This window comes from Toxorhynchites rutilus, chromosome 1, assembly GCF_029784135.1.
Source record: "Toxorhynchites rutilus septentrionalis strain SRP chromosome 1, ASM2978413v1, whole genome shotgun sequence".
Lineage (NCBI taxonomy): Eukaryota > Metazoa > Arthropoda > Insecta > Diptera > Culicidae > Toxorhynchites > Toxorhynchites rutilus.
The window spans coordinates 63,052,542-63,073,408 of record NC_073744.1 but is presented as its reverse complement, the minus strand read 5'-3'; the positions used below and the strand labels follow the sequence as shown (position 1 = coordinate 63,073,408).

General features: G+C 39.0%; 1 protein-coding gene across 10 annotated transcripts in view; it reads right to left on the bottom strand.

Moving 5' to 3' along the window:
- Nucleotides 1-20,867, bottom strand: part of LOC129764029 (atlastin) — a 43,504-nt gene that overhangs the window by 8,206 nt on the left and 14,431 nt on the right. For 8 of the 10 annotated variants that reach the window (XR_008741069.1, XM_055762933.1, XM_055762932.1 and 5 more), the window contains exons 2-7: nucleotides 6,754-7,092; nucleotides 6,530-6,679; nucleotides 6,309-6,464; nucleotides 5,615-6,244; nucleotides 197-477; nucleotides 57-123 (exon numbers count right to left, since the gene is read on the bottom strand). Coding sequence is in view for 9 of the 10 variants with exons in the window: in XM_055762933.1 (XP_055618908.1) it covers nucleotides 57-123; nucleotides 197-477; nucleotides 5,615-6,244; nucleotides 6,309-6,464; nucleotides 6,530-6,679; nucleotides 6,754-6,948 (1,479 nt within the window). In the remaining variant the exon portion in view is untranslated. Of the gene's footprint in view, nucleotides 1-56; nucleotides 124-196; nucleotides 478-5,614; nucleotides 6,245-6,308; nucleotides 6,465-6,529; nucleotides 6,680-6,753; nucleotides 7,093-7,249; nucleotides 7,274-7,397; nucleotides 7,668-20,867 lie in introns of those variants that run through there. The other 2 variants (XM_055762939.1, XM_055762940.1) reach the window with 2 other exon arrangements.

The following is a 20,867-nucleotide window of genomic DNA, read 5'->3' as shown; positions in this document are numbered from 1 at the left end:
ACGTACAGTAGAATCCCGACACCGGTAAAACAGAAAGAATAAACAAAGTAACTTACATTTTCCCACAGCAGATTGGCTATCTCGTCTAACCGCACACCAAAATCGCTCAATTCGCCACTGTATCTAAAATCAAAGCATATATAGATGGGATACGGTTATAACCACGCTCCACGTTTCTAAAATTCGGCGATCCTACCTGATGTACGCCCACGTGGCCAGCGTCAGCAGTGCGATACCCATGATCATGTTGGCAAAGTTGGCAAAAGTGTACAGACCGACCAGACCGAAGATGCCACTGAATATGTACATCACCACGGCGATCGCAAAGTAAACGGCTGGCGTCCGGGCCGCCTTGAAGATGTTTTTGCTCTCGTTGTGGGCCTTGAACGTCACGAACGACTCCTCCAGATCCTGCTCGAGCTTCTCGCGGTACTTCTCCGAAAATTCTTCACCACCCATCTTGCGCTTGGAGGAGAACTGTTGGGACAAAAAAGAGAGATTAGTCAAAAATTGATCGTTTAAAACGCGAATTTTGATATTTCTGGAATGTTATAACCACATTTTTGCCATCTTTTTCGCACTCTCGAAGAATTCAGAATGAAAGAAGTCAATAAATCAATGTACAGTGGCTAACTTTACCTCTGGTTTGACGTTTATGTGTGGTTTGTTTCAATTTTTAATTAGTTTTACTTAGAAATTTAATACCCAGGAGGCAAAAAATCAGCATTTTCGACACCTGTTCTTCTTTGCTTTTCATCGAGGTTAAAAAGCTGCCGAACCAGCTCGGGACATTTGCGACGTGTATGGAGAAGTGCATAGCACGGAAATGGTATGCAAAGATAAAAATGGCGAATTTGACGTCCATGACACGTCCCTTCTGATCTCGCTGAAGAACGCATCAAATCACTTTTCAAAGAGAACTGTCCCCAAACCAGTCGTGATTGGAAGAAAACATAAACTGCGGCGAATATAGAATTGATTAACTTATTGATATAATTATTGTTTTTTCATTTAAATAAAAGCTACGCTACGAACTTATTCCCCAACCCAATAATATCCAATTGATGTAAACGGAAACAAGGTTATTCAATTCGAGATATTCAAACATTAGAATCAAACATCTGATGTTTATATAAACTTAAAGCCAGCATAGATCGCTATGAGCATTGCACCAGTTGTGGATGAAATGGTAGTTCAGTTAGTCTGAGCTTCAGAATGTTTTAGATGACCTAGAAGTGTAAGAAGGTTGAAGATAACACTTAGTTGAGTGTGTATGGAAATGAAAGATCGGAGGTGAAGGGAGGGTTAATATTTGTACATCGTAAATTTATTTTATATAAAATGGGTAAAGCTGAAGCATACAGAAAACAAACTGGATAAAACTTGATAATATGAAAAAAAAACTGAAAGTTAGTCGTGCCGAAACCCATTTTTTATAATATTGTTATTTGTCATCAAAAAATATATTTAACCCAAAAATATCTTTGAAATATATCAATAATATTTTAAAGCAAAAAATAACCGGGCAAACGTAATGCACCAGGAATGCTCGCTAGTATTCAGTCAAACCTAACAGAAGAATCGTCTCCTATTTTTCAAACTAACCGGGCAATCGGTGGAAACATGTTTGCTCGCATGGGGCCGCCGTTTCCGTCGGACCGACTCGAATTGCGTCTTCTCGGCAGCTTGGGGCCGCCTCGTTTTCTAATCCTCGTTACATGGAGACTTCGCTCCTATTACTTTAACCTCAGAATAAATTTCAATGCAAAAAAAATCATAATGAAAATGAAAGCTTCAGTGGAATATTAATACGGAAATATCGTAGCACTTCCAATTTTCCCTATCCTGTTTGTGATCATACATTTATACATTATACTTTTTTTACATTTTGTGTCATTCTAACTAATCAATGACTGTTCTTTATGAATGTCTACATAAGTTTTGGAAACTAGAGTTCCTTGCATAGTTTTCGTTACTGTTCTATTTCTTAGTTGTTCAAATTGTTTTCTGAAAACAATCGTTCAACGATTGTGGCAAAGTAAGAAATGTTGGAATATTTTTTCTCAATTTAGGAAAAGGAAAATTATTGTTTTTTTTAGTGACAAAATTTTACTCCAAAAGAAAGATACATCCTTGCGTTCTTTCACAGTGACGTCAGTAAAATCCAGCTTTTGGATCTTCCTAAATTCATTATCGGTATCCTGTTTTCGATCGCAAACATTTGCTTCCCTTGTAGAAAAATTGTTTATAAAACTTATTTAGAACTTGATTGCTCATCGAATCGGCTACGGCGCTGTCCGAAATATTATTATACACTAGCTGACCCGACAAACTTCATCCCGCTCAAAATTTGTTTTTTGTTATCAATACCTTCAAACATTCACGTTTTTTACTAAGCGCAAGTTCATGGATCAAATCGCAGAACTGTTCATTGATTGATCTTCTAATCGACCCTGTTGAATTTACCTTTTACTACAAAATTCCTAGTACTTTTACCAAAACTCATCATTATAATATCAGATTATCTTCTGACACAATTCTCGTTCAAGATTTTTAAACCACTTGCAAATAACATGTTTCTCCGTTACATGGAATAAATGTTTGATACAGAAAATATGATAGAATAAAGACAGCCCTAAATCGGACAATTCCTTCCTCGAGCTTTGCTCTTATCAACATATTCGGTGATCCATTTTTATTGGTTTAGATAGAAGACGATAAAGATATTTCGTTAGCGCAAACATCAAATGGACTAACAACGCTTGTCACTATGTAATTGCAGAACATATGGGAATTCAATTGTCCGAATTTTCCCTTTTTCCTTCAGACTTTTCCGAAAATTTTAAATTTTTGTGGGACCAAAAAACCCTCACATCCCAAATTGTGCTGGATTAGTTCTCGAGTTATGCAGAAGTTTGTATTTCATTGGTATGGCAGCCCCCCTTAGAGAGGGGGTAGGAGTGTATCCATCGTAGACACGTTTCGTGCCCCCTAAAACCTTCACATGCCAAATTTGGCTCCATTTTCTAGATTAATTCTCGAGTTATGCAGACATCTGTGTTTCATTTGTATGGCAGACCCCCCTCAGAGAGAGGGGAGGAGTGTCTTCTCACCATAGTAACGTTTCGTGTCCCCTAAAATCCTCGCATGCAAAATTTGGCTCCATTCACTTGATTAGTTTTCGAGTTATACAGAAATTAGTCTTTCATTTGTATGGCAGTTCCCCCTTAGAGAGGGGGGAGGAGTGTCTAACCACCATAGAAATATTTATTGCACCCTAAAACCTCCATATGCCTAATTTGGTTTCATTTGCCTGATTAATTCTCGAGTGCTGCAGAAATTTGTGTTTCATTTGAATGGCAGCCCTCCCTCAGAGAGGGGGGAGGGGTCTCAAACTATCACGAAAAATTTCCCCGGCCCCTTATTGACTTATTTCAAGAAAAAAAAAATATTTCAACGTTATGGTGAAGTGCATACAAATTGCATACAATTCAGTTCGTTTTCACCGTGAAGTGACGTTCGTGATTAGGCCCTATAAGTACAGTGGAGTAAATATCGTGATTTTGGAAGATTTTGATCGAAATCTCACCAGGAATTGTTTATACCGATATTGCAGCGAAAATAAGAAAGATAGGAGTTGGATGTCACAGAACAAATTGTAGAGCGATTTGGGAACTTTAATTTGTTTGATAGATACAATCAAGGTTATTATGAATTTTCGGGCTAAAATTTATAATAACACATTCAAAACCACTATTTTTGAAGTTTTTATTTCCAAAATGTTATTTAAAGCCACTAATTTTGATGTTTTACAAATAGGTACATCCTGTACTAAATTATCTCAACTTTCTACATGGGAGCAACAGAATCATCCTACGTAGCGTACTTGTTGAAGTAGAGCCAGTTTATAACAAACTGATTTCGAAACAATAAAGAAGTTAAATAATTCTGCAATTGTTGAAGTTCAACCATATGCGTAGAAGGATTTTTTTTTTCATCAAATATCTATCACTTCCTGAAAGATTCTAGATATTTGTTTTTTTTTTTTGCGAGAAAGGTAGGATGAATCAAAAATTGAATTCTTCAAAAATCGAAAAATATATGTATTAAAAAAATCTTTTTTACTCCATTATATACTGGATTCAATTATAGACAGAAAAAATCGGAGTCTATAAATAATCGAGTCCGCCTTGTATTCAAAAAAATGATGTCTTTAAATCTGTCACAACGTTCTTTTTTATGTTAGATGTGGTATGTAATGCCTAGGGCAGGTAGGGTAGATAGGGACAATATGACCAGGCGGGGCGAAATGGTCCACCGTTCGTTTGGGCTTGTTATTGAACCAATAACACTTATTTGCCAACAATTGTGTTAGTAATATTCTAGTATTTATTAAGAGAGATATTAAGTATCTCCGTGAAAACCGTATTCAAATTCAATTGTTGTATAAAGATATTGAGATAAATATCACACTGACTGATTATCAAGAAAAACATATAAAATAAACAGTCAACAAAATAAGCTCTGTACGCTCCATGCTGAAATTTATGACTCTGTTCTTTATATCAATTCGTACTGGTATTATTTCTGAACATTTTCACTGATTTATTGCGCTGCTTTGCCGTTCCATGTAAAAGAACGGTTCATTTTTATTGAGTGTAAATGTACGGGGCGGAATGGGCATACCTGCTTGGGGCATTATGACCAGGTATTTTTTCAACATAACCTGTAAAAACAGCTGTCAAAATTTGTAAACATAGATGGAAATAGTTAGACGTGGAATCATGGTGCGGAATTATATCAGAACATCCGATTGTAAAAAGTGGTCACAGACCTTGAACGCGGCCACCGAAGCGAAGAGAAGTTCGACAGTGTGACAAGCATCATTAGTGCATTGTGTCCCGCGAGAAACACTTAAACATTATCTACGTTGTGCAGACCCTTTGCTGCTCCATATTTCTCACTTTTTCAATAGTCAGAAGCAATTAGCCGGAATAGATTGGCTGGCTGGTTTTCGAAAGTGTCACCCACAAATCTCACTTCGGACACCAGAAGCAACATCCGCCGCTAGGACTAAATGATTCAATCGCGTTGCAGTCGGGGAATTCTACGATTTACTGGAGGACGTACAGCAGAAATACAACACTCCGCCAGAAAGGAAATTCAACGTCAATAAAACATCAGTGATTCCAGTAACTATCTTTGTTTCCATAGGAGCAGCAATTAAACTAAAAATTATTATCTTTATAACCATTATAGAATATTCCACAGGACACCTTATGTTATGTTTCCGATCGATGGAAATGGAACACATTTTTTAAAAGTGTAATTTTTCCACATAAATCTTTTTTAAACCGTATTCAGACAATCTACATCGATCAATAAGGTTTCAAATCGTGAGGTTTTAATATGTAGCATAAATTTTAGATGTTCCTACATGATGTTTTGGACGTTTCGTTCTTATGGGGACCATATTGCCCCTATCTACCCTATTTGTTATTTGATATATATAGCTTTTAGTACAGATGGAATAATAAATTATGAGCACTCTTTGTGGTTCTTCCAACTTAGCAGTAATAATTTTCAAACCACCACAGTAAATCTCCTCACTCACCTGATGCAGCGCCTTCTCCTTAATCCGATTGTGCTCTGAGTCTAGATGTCCCGAGTTGAGATATGGCTTCGTTCCTCCGCATACATCCTCCATCAATTGTGTGTAGATCTCCTTGGCTGCGGCAACTGCCGTCAGATTGTTTGCTTCCGCCGTCGCTACCAGCATGCTCTTCGGCTCGGGTAGTTCATTGCCCTTATAGATGGCCATGTACGATTTGAAGTACTGCACCAAGTCGCGTGCTTTCACCATCTGTCCATTAATTTCTTTTGCGATGAGGTTCTCTGGAGATAGCAACATGGGCACCAGCTCCTTCAGGCTGTTTTTGAACTCGGCTGTTATGTCCGCCAGTCGCCCGTCAAAGGTTTGGTTCACGGCAACTGTAAGGCCAGGGTGGGGCATGAGGAAGCAGGCAATTTCGGTGAAGCAGGACGTAATGTGGCGCCGAAGCGATTGTAGCTCTGGATGTTGCTTGTCCTGCACCTCTAACCGTCGCTTCAATATCACCTCACCACCCAAGGCACCATACTCCGCTTCGTAGGGAAAACTCCAGTCGCGCACTAAGAACTGCAACCGCTGGAACGGTTTCTTGCCAGAGTCTGCTAAAGCAAGGCGGCCATACTCGGTGAATAACTACAATAATTATCAACAATACTTCTAGAGTTACATACTCAATCGTAACAATACAGTAGCTTACCTGTAGGTGCTGTAGATCGTCTTCCTGGATGTTTTGTGACAGGTTGTATATCTGTACGGAGGATAGCATTGTGCTGAGGGCAAACACCGTGGCACAATCTCGCACTGTGCTTTGACTGTCGAAGGCGCCTTGTGTGTCCATTAAAATGATGGCCAGCTGGAAAACAAAAGTGAGGAAAATGCCACTTACTCATATTTGTTACATTGCAAATGAAAGGTCACCTTTTCGCCATTTGGCTTGTCATGAAGAAAAATGTCGGACCACATAAGAATGCCTGTGGTGTCACGTTCACTTCCTCCACGCCACGAGAAACCAGTCAATGGTTCATTCTCGTCGCCCAGCCACTCCGATGCGCTCTGATGGTGTACGTACTGTTATTAATTAAAATGAAAAAAATATATATCAAATTCACATTTATGTGGAACTTAAATTTTAGTCAACTTACCTTTGAGTACATATAGCGCAGGAAGAAATCCAGAAGAAAACTTTTGCCCTTCCTGAAGGCACCGGCCACCGAAACGACCACCACTGTCCGATCGCGCACATTTTCCTGGAGCAGAATCTCGTTCAGGGCGTCCTCGTTTAGAAGAAAACTATGCTCTTCGCCGGATTCAACCACCTGCACCGGTTTCGCCTCCATGTCGTTCTCGCCAACTTGTCCTCCTATGTCGGTGATATAAGCGATGTCGCTATTGCTCCCCGCGTTCCTCAGATACGATGGATTAATGCTAATAATATTTATTTCACTAATTTATCTCCCGCTCCTCCACAATCCACAACGTTACTATGATGGAAATAAAAAGGTAGCAAAAAAAGGGTATGTTAAAAAATACTGCTGAACTGTTCAAAGATGTTTTTATGCTGATTCTTTTTCTTCTGACGCTGGCGCTGATGTTACATTGCATGGATTATGATCGTGGAAAACAACATTATTGGCTCACTTCTTCGAGCAAAAAGGCGATCGAATAGGTTGCACGATTGGAGCAAGTCGAACTGTCGATTCGCAGTGCGCAGTTGAGAAACGATGTATCAAGGTTGATTGCGCTATTTATTATTCAATGCACAGGACGCATAAACTGTTTTGCTTACGGTTTAGGTGGTTTCGAGCGAGAGACACCTACTGACACTGGCCCGACTTACTGACGCATTACATATGGCCTCCCCGAGTTACTAGGAAACCAACTATGCTAGTGTCGCTGACTTTTGTGTTTTTGAGCGAGATTTCCTGGAACGTGGATCTGAATTTTTCGTTGTTTCAATCGACTTCCCAAGAGCCATCCTCAGAACGTTCGATCCGCGGGATTGAATCATGGAATTGTGCAACAAATAATACAAAATGAGGAATGTACACATACTGTAAGCCAGAAGAGAACAAGAGAGTGCATCCGAAGCGTATCAGCGGAATGATGATCTCAAAAGCGCTTAGGGGCCACCAGATGAGATGTTCTAAAAATAACAATTTTATTACCGTAAGCGTGTTGTTGTTACCGATGCATTCACCGGCGCGATCCCGTATATACATGTATTGTGTTATTACTGTTGGTTTACAGCGAACCCAAAGAAAAGATCGAGGCCAGGGATCACCTTGCCAGGTACGCCCAATACGCACGTTATCTCAGGCATGCTCAGACCGATTCGTTGTTGTCTAAGACATTGGCCTAAATATTCAACTAAATTTAGTGATTTTAAAACAAAACCTAAATACCACAAGAATCGAAAGATTTTAAACTCATTTTTATAATTCACGTTTATGAATGGAACATTAACTCGCCTATACTCGTGCGAAAACTCGTAACTTGTGTACTCTGGACTGTTCGCGTCTTATGGCGGGTTTAGACTAGTGATATATTCATGTGAAGAAATATGATGAGATTTATAGAAATCGCATCAACCGTTTACACCAGCGTGAACTTCTATAATGAATATATTCATATTTTCGGTGAATTTATTCACCTGAAGTAGAACTGCATCCAACTTTAGTGATTTCTCTCCAGTGAAAAATTCACAAGCGTTTACATATGGTGAATTTATGCAAGTTATATATACCTCGAATAAGTGTATCATATTTATTCTCACCCGTTTACACCTATTTTCACGTGAATAAATCCATCTATAGCTATAGATCTCCCTAATGTAAACCCGCCATTAGTGATATTGCTATTGTGTATTTTTGGGCGTTATTGGTACTTATTCAAAGAAACACATAATTGAGTGAAAAAACTCCAGAAAACATTTTTCTTTAACTTCATTCGGTTTTAATAGTCATTTAATTCAGCCACCCCATTGATGCTAGGTCTGTCAGACCTATGCGCGAGTATAGGAAGATTAGATACGGAAGGCAAACGTTCATCATGATAAATTTGTACAGGGTCCGCGAATTGAAACGCAGGGAAGTATTCGTCAATTTTATTTTCGCAAATTTCTGCATAGAAACGTATTTGATTGCATACCATGTTCAAATTATGCATGAATATGATGAAAAACAAATTTGGAATATTATACTCCACTCGTTCGAGTCGACAGCGGTTTTTCGACCCGACTAACAAGAGAATTAAAAAAATCGCTTATATCTATATGTTTATAAATGGATTTCTGTCTGTCTGTCTGTCTGATTCTTGTGGTTTAGGTTTTAGGGTGCAATAAATGATTCTATGGTGGTTAGATACTCCTCTCCACTCTCTTAGGGGAGGCTGCCATAAAAATGAAACACAAATTTCTGTATAACTCGAGAACTAATCAAGCAAACGAAACCAAATTAGGCATCTGGAGATTTTACGGTGCAATAAATGATTCTATGGTGGTTCGACACTCCTCCCCTCTCCCTGAGGATGGGCTGTCATACAAATGAAGAACAAATTTCTGCATAACTCGGAAACAAATCAAGCAAATGGAGCCAAATTTGGCATGTGAAGATTTTAGGGGGCACGAAACGTTTCTATGAATATTTGCAAGTGGTTGAAAAATCTTGGACGAGAATTGTGTCTGAAAATGATATGATATTATAATGATGAGTTTTGGTAGAAGTACTAGGAACTTTTTACTAAAAGGTAAATTCAACGGGGTCCATTAGAACATCAATAATCAATAAATGAACAGTTCTGCGATTGGACTCATGAAGTTGCGTGAAAGTTTGAAGGTATTGATAACAAAAAACAAATTTTGGGTGGGATGAAGTTTGCCGGGTCAGCTAGTATAGTTATGAAAATAGAGGGGCCCTATTCCAGAAAGCGAGACGAGAAGACGAGCAAAAATATGATAAAATAATGTTTTTTCACTGATATTTATTTTTATGTAATGCGTTTCTATCAGCGCACATAAATGTTTCGAAGTTCATTGCCATGCCTGTGAGAAAAACTAGAGTACTTTATTGTGCAACTTATACATGCATATAGATTTAAAATCTATCATAATCATAAATCGTTTATTAGGTGAACAAACATTGGCCCCAATAAATCCATAATAACAATATAAGTGATGAAACCATATGCTGGTAGGAAAATATCAATGAAACAGAAAGATGTATGAAACTTATTCCTCTTTGTTATTATTTTTGTATTTTGGCACTGAAGCAACAGTCTGGATTGATCAATTCCAAAAATGTTTGTTGTTTTTCTCATAACAAAAACATGTCACATCTGACATCACTGATCATACCGAGAAAAAGTGACAGAAGTCTCTCCAGTCTACCAAGTAAAACATTTCAATTGAACTCGTGCACTGGAATAGGATATTTAACTCGTCTCGATAGTGACTGAAGACGAGACGAGACGAATTGTTTCTTCTCGTTTTCTGGAATAGGGCTGCTTAAAACTTATAGGAGGTTCAAAAAAAAAGTTTCTGTGCCTCAGAAATCGCGGAAAAATAAGATAAGGACAAGGTGATTTTCGTTATCTACGTTTTATTTTTTATTTTTCTACATAATCGCCGTAACGTTCGAGGCACTTTGCATAGCGTGGCACGAGTTTTTTTTCCGAGCGCGAAGTGCGTAGCGTCCAACTTTTTGAAGTACGATGTAACTGCGTAACGAATTTCTTCAATGTTATCGAATCGTTGACCGCCGAACGCATGTTTCATCACCGGGAATAAGTGATAGCTGCTAGGGACGAGGTCTGGGGAGTAAGGAGGATGCTCGAACACACTCCATTTGATTTTTTTCAATTGCTCATGAGTTACGCGAGCAGAATGGGGCCGCGCATTACCGTGGATGAGGAACACTCCTTTCGTCAATAAACCTGGCCTTTTGTTCTTAATCGCGGTTCTTAATCGATCCAAAACTTCACAATAATACGGTGATCAAACAGTCGTTCGGCGGTCAAAGTGTTTCGATAACACTGAAGAAATTCGTGACGCAGTTACATCGTACTTCAAAAAGTTGGACGCTAAACATTTCGCGCTCGTAATAGAAAAACTCGTGCCACGCTATGAAAAGTGCCTCGAACGCTGTGGAAAAAATGGGGAGCTATGGAAAAATGGGGAAAACAATTGAAAGCTACAAAAACTACAGAGCTCCAAACTTTGACTTCAATTTACTCGGAATCAAAATTATGTTCTGACTTAACAACGACCAAATCAGGTTTATATACAGAGTGATTCAGTAAATTCAGAACTTTCACCGTGACCACAGTGCCAGTAGGAGGAAATTTTATTCATGAAAAATCCCTCGGCCATAACGGAAATGAACCCGAACCCTCGGCAGGATAGGTGTGACGCTAACCACTCGGCACATGTCTTATAGCAGTCATGAATAGCTTTAGACTTTTGTCATGGTGCAGTGCCTTGTTGCAAGGAATATTATGGATTCTTGTTGTGTTGTTTGGCCAGGAGAAGTACTTGGGTCAGAAAAACATTATCAATATAGAACCTCGTATGTTGATTTTAACATTGTATTCAATGTATAAGAGCGCTAATTCCCAATTTTCAAAAAAACAATGCCCCGGGAGGCATTTTGAAATATTTCGATGGCCAGTTTAGTCCCGGGAATCACTGAAAGCTGTGCTGCATACACTCGATCATCCTGCTAGTTATATTGATCTTGTAGCAAGAGCATTTTCTCAAGAAAAGAGAAGATTGCGACATCTTTGAACTCTTACTACCTTCTGCTTGTCAGCGAGACCGTCAACGTGTTGTTTTCTGTAAACTGTAAGCTCAATGTTCTTCTTCAAGATACGTTGCATGGATGACTGAAACATTCTTGGCTACATGGGCATCTTACATCCAGTTTTATTAAGATTTCGACGAATTTGTTCAACTATTTTCACAGCATGTTGGATTCTGACGGCCCGTTTAACCTTTTCACTACGAAACGCGTATATATACGCTCTCGCCAGTCTTTAAATGTATACGAAAAGTGTATATATACCCTCTCGTCAATCTTTCATTTCTTCACAATAGTATGTAGCAAACATAACATTTGTCGAGAAAGTAGATACTAATGCAAAGAATGTGATGTAGGTTTATGCGTTGACCCATGTTTCAGGATATATCTTACGGAAAGTAGTCATTAAATTGTTTCTTTAATCGATATAATTGACAAAATCCCTAAGTTGAGTTCAATGCTATGCTTAAAAAGCTATTTAAAATAAATATATGAATATTTTTACTTTATTTGCAGTTATTATTTTAAATCTTAAGAATAGTATCAAAACTCCGGGTACTACTTTACTCACTAGTCACTGGTCTGGCGCAACACAACGACCGACATGCGCATAACGCGCCGTACCTGCTGATGGATTTCTCCGAGACTGGGCCGCAGTGAAAAGGTTAAGTAGAGGTTTTGATTGAATTTTCCATGAATCAGTCCCCACAATTTTATGCTGCGAAAGATTAATCTTCTGTTGACTCCGATCATATTCAACTTTTTGGAGTGGAAGCGATTTTCCAAAAACAATTTTTCAACCACTTCCCTTTTCGCGTTCTTGACTTCCCAGTGAACAAACGATAGAATTTTCGATACAAACTTACAAGAAAATCGTATAGCTTGTATATTTAGAGCCATATATAGAGTGGGATCGAATCATAATCAAAGTATACATCGTGTATATCTAAAATCATCCACTAAATGCGAAAACACGAATTTTTTATCCCTTTTCGTTTATTTGTTCAGGCTTATTAGTATTTTAGCTTTTAACAGAGCCGGTTTTTAATCGTACATGTTACATGTTTAGATTTCTAAAAATTGCAAATTACACAGTAGTTAGTAGATATTTAGGCGAAAGAGTATTTTTTCTGTTCTATACATTATGGTAAATTACACAGTAGAAAGCATTTAGGCGTAAGAGTATTCTTTCTGTTCATCTATTGTTCGGTTACGAAAACCCAACAAGCCGGCTTGCGATCACAATTCGTATAGGCCGATTACAATGTTATCCTGTATTCGTAAATTGTTAGAGAAAATGATTCTACTTCGTTTGGACAAGTGGGTTGAAACCAACAATTTGCTGTCAAATACGCAGTTTGGCTTCCGCCGAGGTAAAGGGACGAACGATTGTCTCGCGCTGCTATCTTCTGAAATCCAAATCGCATTTGCTCGCAAAGAACAAATGGCTTCCGTTTGATTCAGTTTCCATGGAAATTCTCTCAGAGAAACTTCATAATCGTGGACTTTCGCCAATTCTGAATAATTTCCTGTACAATTTACTCTCAGAAAAGCACCTGTTTTTCAATCATGGCATCTTGAAATCTTCTCGATACAGTTTTATGGGCCTACCACAATGCTCCTGCCTAAGCCCCGTCTTGTATAGTTTTTACGTCAATGATATGGATGATTGTCTAACTAGAAACTGCACGCTGAGACAACTTGCAAACGATGGAGTTATTTCCATCACGGGTACTAATCCCACCATTCTGCAAAAATCCTTGCAAGATACCCTGAACAACCTGTTCACGTGGGCTCTCAAGCTGGGTATCGAATTCTCTACGGAGAAAACCGAAATGGTCGTTTTTTCTAGGAAGCACGAACCCGCCCAATTCCAGCTTCACCTATCCGGTAAAGCGATCAGGCACTCGATGTTTTTCAAATGCTTTGGAGTATATTTTGACTCTAAATGTACCTGGGGAATACACATTGCGTATTTGAAACAGAAATGCCAGCAAAGAATCAATTTTCTCCAAACAATAACCGGAACATGGTGGAGTGCCCATCCAGGAGACCTCATTCAGTTGTACAAAACAACGGTATTATCAGTGTTAGAATATGGCAGTTTTTGCTTCCGATCAGCCACCAGGATTCATATTCTCAAGCTAAAACGAATACAATATCGTTGCTTGCGTATAGCAATGGGGTGTTTGCCTTCGACACATACGATGAGTCTCGAAGTCTTGGCAGGAGTACCCCCGCTTACTCTTCGGTTCACAGAATTATCCTACAGATTTCTCATCCGTTGCAAGACCATGAATCCATTGGTGATTGATAACTTCGAAAATCTACTCCAACTGACTCCTCAGTCAAGTTTTATGTCTTTATACCATGAGTTCCTTACCCATGAAGTGCACCCTTCACCGGGCATCTCCAACCAAGTTTGCTTCCCATACTTTTGCAATTTCTCTATCATTTTTTATCTGTCCATGCGACAAAAAATCCATGGAATCCCAGATCATCTACGCTCCGATTCTATTCCGCCGATATTTTTCTGAACCATGGGTGGATGAAGAAATGGAAATGTGTATTCGTGCAAAAAATTACTGGTTCTCGAAATACCGTCGCAGTCACTCAAATGAGTTCATCCGTAGCGTGTACGCCGACTGGTGTAACAAAGTTACACATATGAAGCGGTGCAAGAAAAAGCAGTACTACGCTGTTAAATTCGACCGTTGTAGTGATAACATCATCAGAACATGGGTTACGATTAAGGAAGTATTGGGAAACAAACCTACATTAACAAACACAATTACACGCGATGGGGTTTCAGAAAAATTTAAAGAACGGCTTGCTGATGAGGCAAATGCAAGCAAACCATTTGTCATGACAATGTCATACGGAAATGCGAAAACAGAATAGAAACTGAGAGAGGTTGGCGTCGACATCATGCCTCATACCGTATGAGTCATACCGTATGAGCGCCAACCTCTCTCAGTTCTTTTCTGTTTTCGCATGACATTGTCATGACAAATGGTTTGCTTGGGCAAATGACTTCTTTGCTTCAGTTGCTATGGTCTCGGAGCTTCGTAGAACGACGATCTCAATGTGTGCAAGATTAAAATGTGAGAAGTACGATGCGAAATGTGGATTATGGCGTGGTTCAAGGTAGCACTCTAGGGCCTTCTTTGTTTAATTGTTATGTGAACAATTTGAAGGACCTACCCCTCCGAGGTGCTCTGTTTATGTATGCGGATGATATTGTGCTTATTTATGTTGGGGAATCATGCGAACTTCTTCAAAGTGCGATTAATGAAGATCTTTGCAGTCTAAGAGTGTGGATGAATCGACACAAGCTCACTGTGAATATCTCTAAAACAAAATACATGCTATTCAATATTCCAAAAGAAGGTAATCTAAATATTTTCTACGACGGTAATATTATTGATCGAGCGGATGTTTTCAAGTACTTAGGGGTATGGCTCGATAGTGAACTAAAGTGGTCTGAGCATACTCGTAGACTAGGTGCTAAATTGGCACAGGTAGCTGGCGTGTTCAGAAGAATCTGCGATTCGCTTCCAACCAGTACGAAACGAAACCTGCACTTTTCACTGTTCCATTGTCATTTAGTCTATGGAATATTGATCTGGGGTACAGCCAATAAATCAGCAATGAAATCTCTTCAAGTGATTCAAAACAAAGCCATTAAAAATCTCTTCGGGTATTCTTGGAGAACGTCAACGGAGTTCATTCATACAAAACACCAATTGTTATTGGTAGAAAATGTCTACAAAGTCAGCGCGTGTACCCATATACACCAGATAGTACTAGAAGCGGTCCACACAAACACTCATCTAGAAAGGCTCTCCGATCAGCACTTGCTTCAGTGCTTCAGAAGGCAATTTGAAAGGCAAATTGCTTACAACGAATTTTTTCACATTCCTCGTCAGTACACACTCGTTAGTTGGCAGCGCATGTGAAGGGAAGATGAGTTCGGTCGCTAGTTACACACGATTATCCCTAAGGTCCCGACGAGAGCTTGGTTTAAGGGATTGAATGTAGGTCGTGATTTCATTCGCGTGACATCTCGGCTCATGTCCAATCACTACAACCTAAACTCGCATCTCTATCGCATTGGGATCGCAGCAAACAATCTTTGTGATTGTGGCGATGGCTACCACGACATCAAATATATTGTCTGGTCGTGTATCCGGTTCCATGCTGCTCGCTCTCAGCTCACTAGAGCACTGAGAGCAAAAGGCAGACAATCGGATATCCCCGTCCGGGATATCGTAGGTAGCCGTGATCCTGATCTTCTGCTTCATCTATACCTGTTCCTCAGAAACGCCGATGTCAACGTTTCATGATGTTTCCTTCGTTGTGTCCCTGTTTCATATCCCTCCTGTCCGATCTATAAACTTATACTTAGTCGCGGCAATACATACACACACTCTTTACAGATACACGGGCCAAAGGTTGTGTAGTCCACTTATCATTCAACAAGAGCCAAAGGTTGTACCGCTCATGATGTTTGTGCCGCATAGTGACCATTCTATCCTGGATTCCTCGAGTCGAGAAGACGCACCACGCTAGATATGGGGTATAGACTAGGGGGGCGTTGCTGACTAATGGTCAGCTGCATCCCAATAGGAAGTATCCCGTGTTGGGCACAAGTACAGAGCATTGGAGACAGCAACATCACAATTATGAAAACACTTATAATACTAACCTCGAGCCAACCGCGAGTAATCGGTTACATATTACTAACATAGTTATAAGGCAAACATTGTCGAAATATTGAACTCCCGGCCCCGTCAGGCCCCGCCATATGAGCCTTAATAAAAATATATATTTTGGATAAAAAAAAATCTATTGTTCAGCAGGTCCGGAGACAGTTGATATTGATCATTGTTGGGTTATTAATAGCACAACAGCCCGATGTTTCTTGCAGAGCAGAGTAGTTGTATGGATGAATCGATCTTTGTTCCACCGTGGATCGATCTCCATCGCTGATGATGGTTGCGTGGACATAGTTATGCTATTACAACACAAAGATGGTCAATTGAGGGCCCTGAGTTATGAACTTACGATCGAGTAATGGCTACGAAGACCCCCACGACAATTTGATTTATCATTACAGATTAAGTCATAATTCGGTATAACAAGCATAGGTTCGCAGTTCGCAAGTCTCCTAAACATATGATTTAAATCAATGTAGTACTGCGAAAAAAATTGTATTACAAACTGTGGAAAATCATTAAACAGTAAATCATATTAGATCGTAAATGAGGACATATAACATTATTCAAAAACGTGACGCTCAAAATATTTTTTTTTAAATCATTTTCTGTTCCAAGCAGGTCCTAAAAAATGTTTTTTTTATTTGAATTCTTTAAAATTGAGAATTCGTTTGAAGCAACCTATACAATAACCAATTCACACTATAAACAGCAACAAATGATCATAACATTTTTATTTAACTTTGAAGATAAGCTTGATGTCAGTGCCGTTGGCAACATTTTGGACGATTTTGAAGTGGATGCATATTGCGTCAGCCTTCCGGAAATGGAATTCAGGGATGTATCTTAAATTCGATAGAATTCACTGAAAGACGTGTATTGAACAAGCGTATTGCTTAAACAACGTATTTCAGTCAATGAAAATGGGGAGTGAGAATCGAATTCGTGGCCTTTAGCGTGAGACTTACGGATGTTAACACTACGCCAGATCGCCTCCTCTAAGGAAGGAAATAAGAAGTAAATATCGGGGGATTAAATCAATTTTTTCCCATTTACACTTGGAAACCCTACATTCACCCTTCCGAGACAGGGGGACAACATGTCTAGCAGCACTAGATGGGCAGTCGCCTGATGGTTATGTGCTGATTTTTTAGGCTCTCAGGGTCAATGTTTTACTTTTCTACGTCTTCCATACGCAAGTATGACGTCGAAGTTGAAGTGTGTGCAGCGTTCGAAATACGAATCATGTAATCATTTTAGTTATACCCGCGGGAGCCAAGAATCTGAAACAATCATAACCAAAAACACAAAATTATTTCATCGCTTCGAACAAGCAAACACTTGAAATAAAATTAACCTATACACAACACAAGGAGCACGCAAAAGTTTTACACTGAAATCTCAACAATCTTGCATAAGCGCACCGCGTTGTTTTGAATACTTCAGCTAATCTCTCTTCTACGGCGATGACTGCCAAAAAGAATATGTGTGTAACAACACTAAACTCGAGTGATATAAGAATGCTCTGGGAAAGCGAAATGAACAGCTGGCAAACAAGGCCCAAGCTTAGTCGCCGATTTAAAATAGAACCTTGTTGTAATGCAACCCTGCACTATGGTAATCATTTTTCTGGCACATATTTTTTGTCACTTGTGGCAAAACCGCTGCCACAAGTGACCAAAAAATATGTAAACTAAAATCTAAGTTTTAATGGTGCTCGTGTTCACTTATAAATATCTGTCTCGCTTAAGCAACATAATGATTTAATCAAAACGAATTGGACTCCTCTCGAATCCACATTTCTTTCATTTGAACGTTCAGTGCGTGCCGCACCGCTTGCAACACCCCGGGACAAACCAACAAGGTAGTGTTTATCAGAGCGTATAGACGATAAACGCATTTTTCGGAGGCGTGTTTGTATACATAGCATTCATTCTATACTACGGACGGCTGGGTTTCACAGATGACGACAAATCATCGGCAATGGTCTTGAAAACGAAACCCCATCTTCTCGGTTAAAACAATACGGAAGATCAAGGACGACACCACAGCTGTTATAGCGGGTGATAATAGACACGAAAGTAAACCAATAACGGCATCAACTCGACCTTTACTCTTTCATTTTTTCCACAGTCGCACGGTTACATAAAAATAAAGCTAGCAGCACTCGTAATGATCAACGGGTTTGCTAATATCTACCAACAGTTAAGAAAACATAATCTTATTACGGTATTTTTATAATTCGATGTAAGCGACACCTAACTTTCACAGTAGTAATTGGCGCCAAATTGTGTGAAACGACAAACAGAGCTAACACTCATTATCTACAATTTATCCTCACACATTGAATCGGACTTTCACTGCAATCGTCATTATTCAATCAATGCCACCAGTATTTTTTTGTTTGTTAGTGGGTTATTTCCGCTTTCGTATGAAGCATCTAATGTGTCTCTTGTTGTCTAATAATACTATCAATTACCCAATTTTTATCCCATGTAAACTAAACATCGAGTCAATTGCAGGTATTCAGTTGTTTTGTACCCTTGAATACAATCACTACCGTTGTTGATATGTTTAAAATATGAAACAACGGAATCTTGTCCCCGGATAGATAATGCAAAAAAAAATTTTTTTGGGTGAAAAAAATTGATCTGGGATATCTTAATTTGATTCACTTACGGAATAACTTTTGCGGTCAATGAAAATTTTAGAAAATATTGGAATTCAGTTCTCATTAATATCCATCCAAATTAGTTTTGTAAAGTAGAGTTTCAGGAAATAATGTCCAAATACTACAGAACCGCACAAATGATCACGGTATCAATCATTCGTGAAAGCAAGTTCCATGGTAATTCTATAGGACGCTGAGTCGTAAAATTGAATCATTTCACAACCGTACACAATTACAGCCAAAATATGCAACGTGTATATCAAGGAGTCTTATAAAATGAGATAAAGTTGTAGAGTTACTTCGGGGAAAAAGAGATTCATTATTTTCCCGGTAGATGCTGTAATGATCGATATCTTCGATCGGTATATCGTCAAACAAATTTCATATCCCTGCTTATGATGCTCATAAAAAAAATCTTTTGCCGTTTTTGTTTGGCCCATTCAGCTGTTAGTGTAAAACAAATATCAACGAGTAGAGAATTCTTCACATTTCAGGTTTTCTTTAATTAGAACGAAAACACAAGCCAGGCGGGGGAGAATTGTAGCTGGTGTTTATGGTTCCGATAGAGCTAATAATGTGTCTAGCTCAGGAAACTTTCTAACCACTTGAAGAAGGCTGGATACCAAAAGCTCGAGGCACAGATGCCACGCGGGTTCATGAATTCCTGCATCGCAATAAAATCGACCCATATCAGAAGCGGATGGTGACTGGCAGTGAGAAGTGGTTCTCTTGAGACAACGATAAGCAAAAACGGTTGTCGTTGAATCGCGATGAGCCAGGGCAAGCGACGCAAAAGTCAGCATCAATGACAGGGAATCATCTACTTTGAGATGCATCCACACGGCCAAAGCCTCAATTCCGACTTATACCGTCAAGCAATTTGGAGGAAATAATCACCCAAAAACGGTCATCATTGTCCAACAGAATAATACTCTAACACTCTCTAAGACTCTAAATAACATCTTCATTGAATTCGGTCGAAATGGTTCATGTGTCCAAATATGCAGGGGATAATCAAAAAGATTGAGTTCAAACAATTGTACGGCAAATTGCCCAGCAAACATTAAATCTTTTAACTATAATAACTATAACTTTGCTAGGTAGCATATAAATTCGTTTCAAATTACAATCGTATAAAATATCATTCAAATGATGCATCATGTGTATCCGAAATCATATAAAATGCAAAACCATGATTTTCTATATCATTGATGGATTAAGTATATCGGTAAGACGATCATTCTTGGTGTATTCAAAATAGTTGATCTTTCTTTCGAAAGATTGAAGCTGTTTGACAAAGTTGTTGGAAAACCATTGAACTATTTAGGAAAATAAAATTTTAAACGCACCGTTAAAAAATCTCACTCGAAAATTGAATTTAATATTAGGTCGTAAAGAAAGTTCTTGTGGTTTTGTTACTTATATTGTAAACGATGTATTTTGAAATAAAATTTGCTTATAATCCGTTAATGTTATATGTCATTTTGAAGCGTTCATTGCAGTGATTTTGTTCAAAAAATAATTGTTACACTTTTTTCAGGATTTCAAACAGCATGGAGAAAACGCAAATTCGCACGATATTCTTGTTCCACTTCAAGCTAGGCCGAAAAGGAACGGAGACAGCTCGCGATATCAACGACGCGTTTGGTCCAGGAACCACTAACGAACGTACGGCCGATGGTAGTTTAATAAATTCCTCAGCGACGAGAGCCTTGAAGATGACGAGCGTAGTCGTAGACCATCCGATGTTGACAACGACCAACTGAGAGCTTTAGTCAACGTCAATCCACGCACAACTGTTCGAGAGCTTGCTGCAGAATTGGATGTAGCGCCTATGACAATTTCCAACCACTTGAAAGAGATAGAGAAGTCAAAAAACTCGATGAATGGGTGCCTCACGAACTGAACGAAAATCAAAAAAATTGTCGTTTTGAGGTGTCTTCTGTGCTCCTTCTGCAAAACAATATCGACCCTTTTCTCGATCGAATTGTGACGTGTGCTGGGAAATGAATCCTCTACAACAATCGACGACGTTCGGCTCAGTGGTTGGACAGCGATCAAGCTCCACAACACTT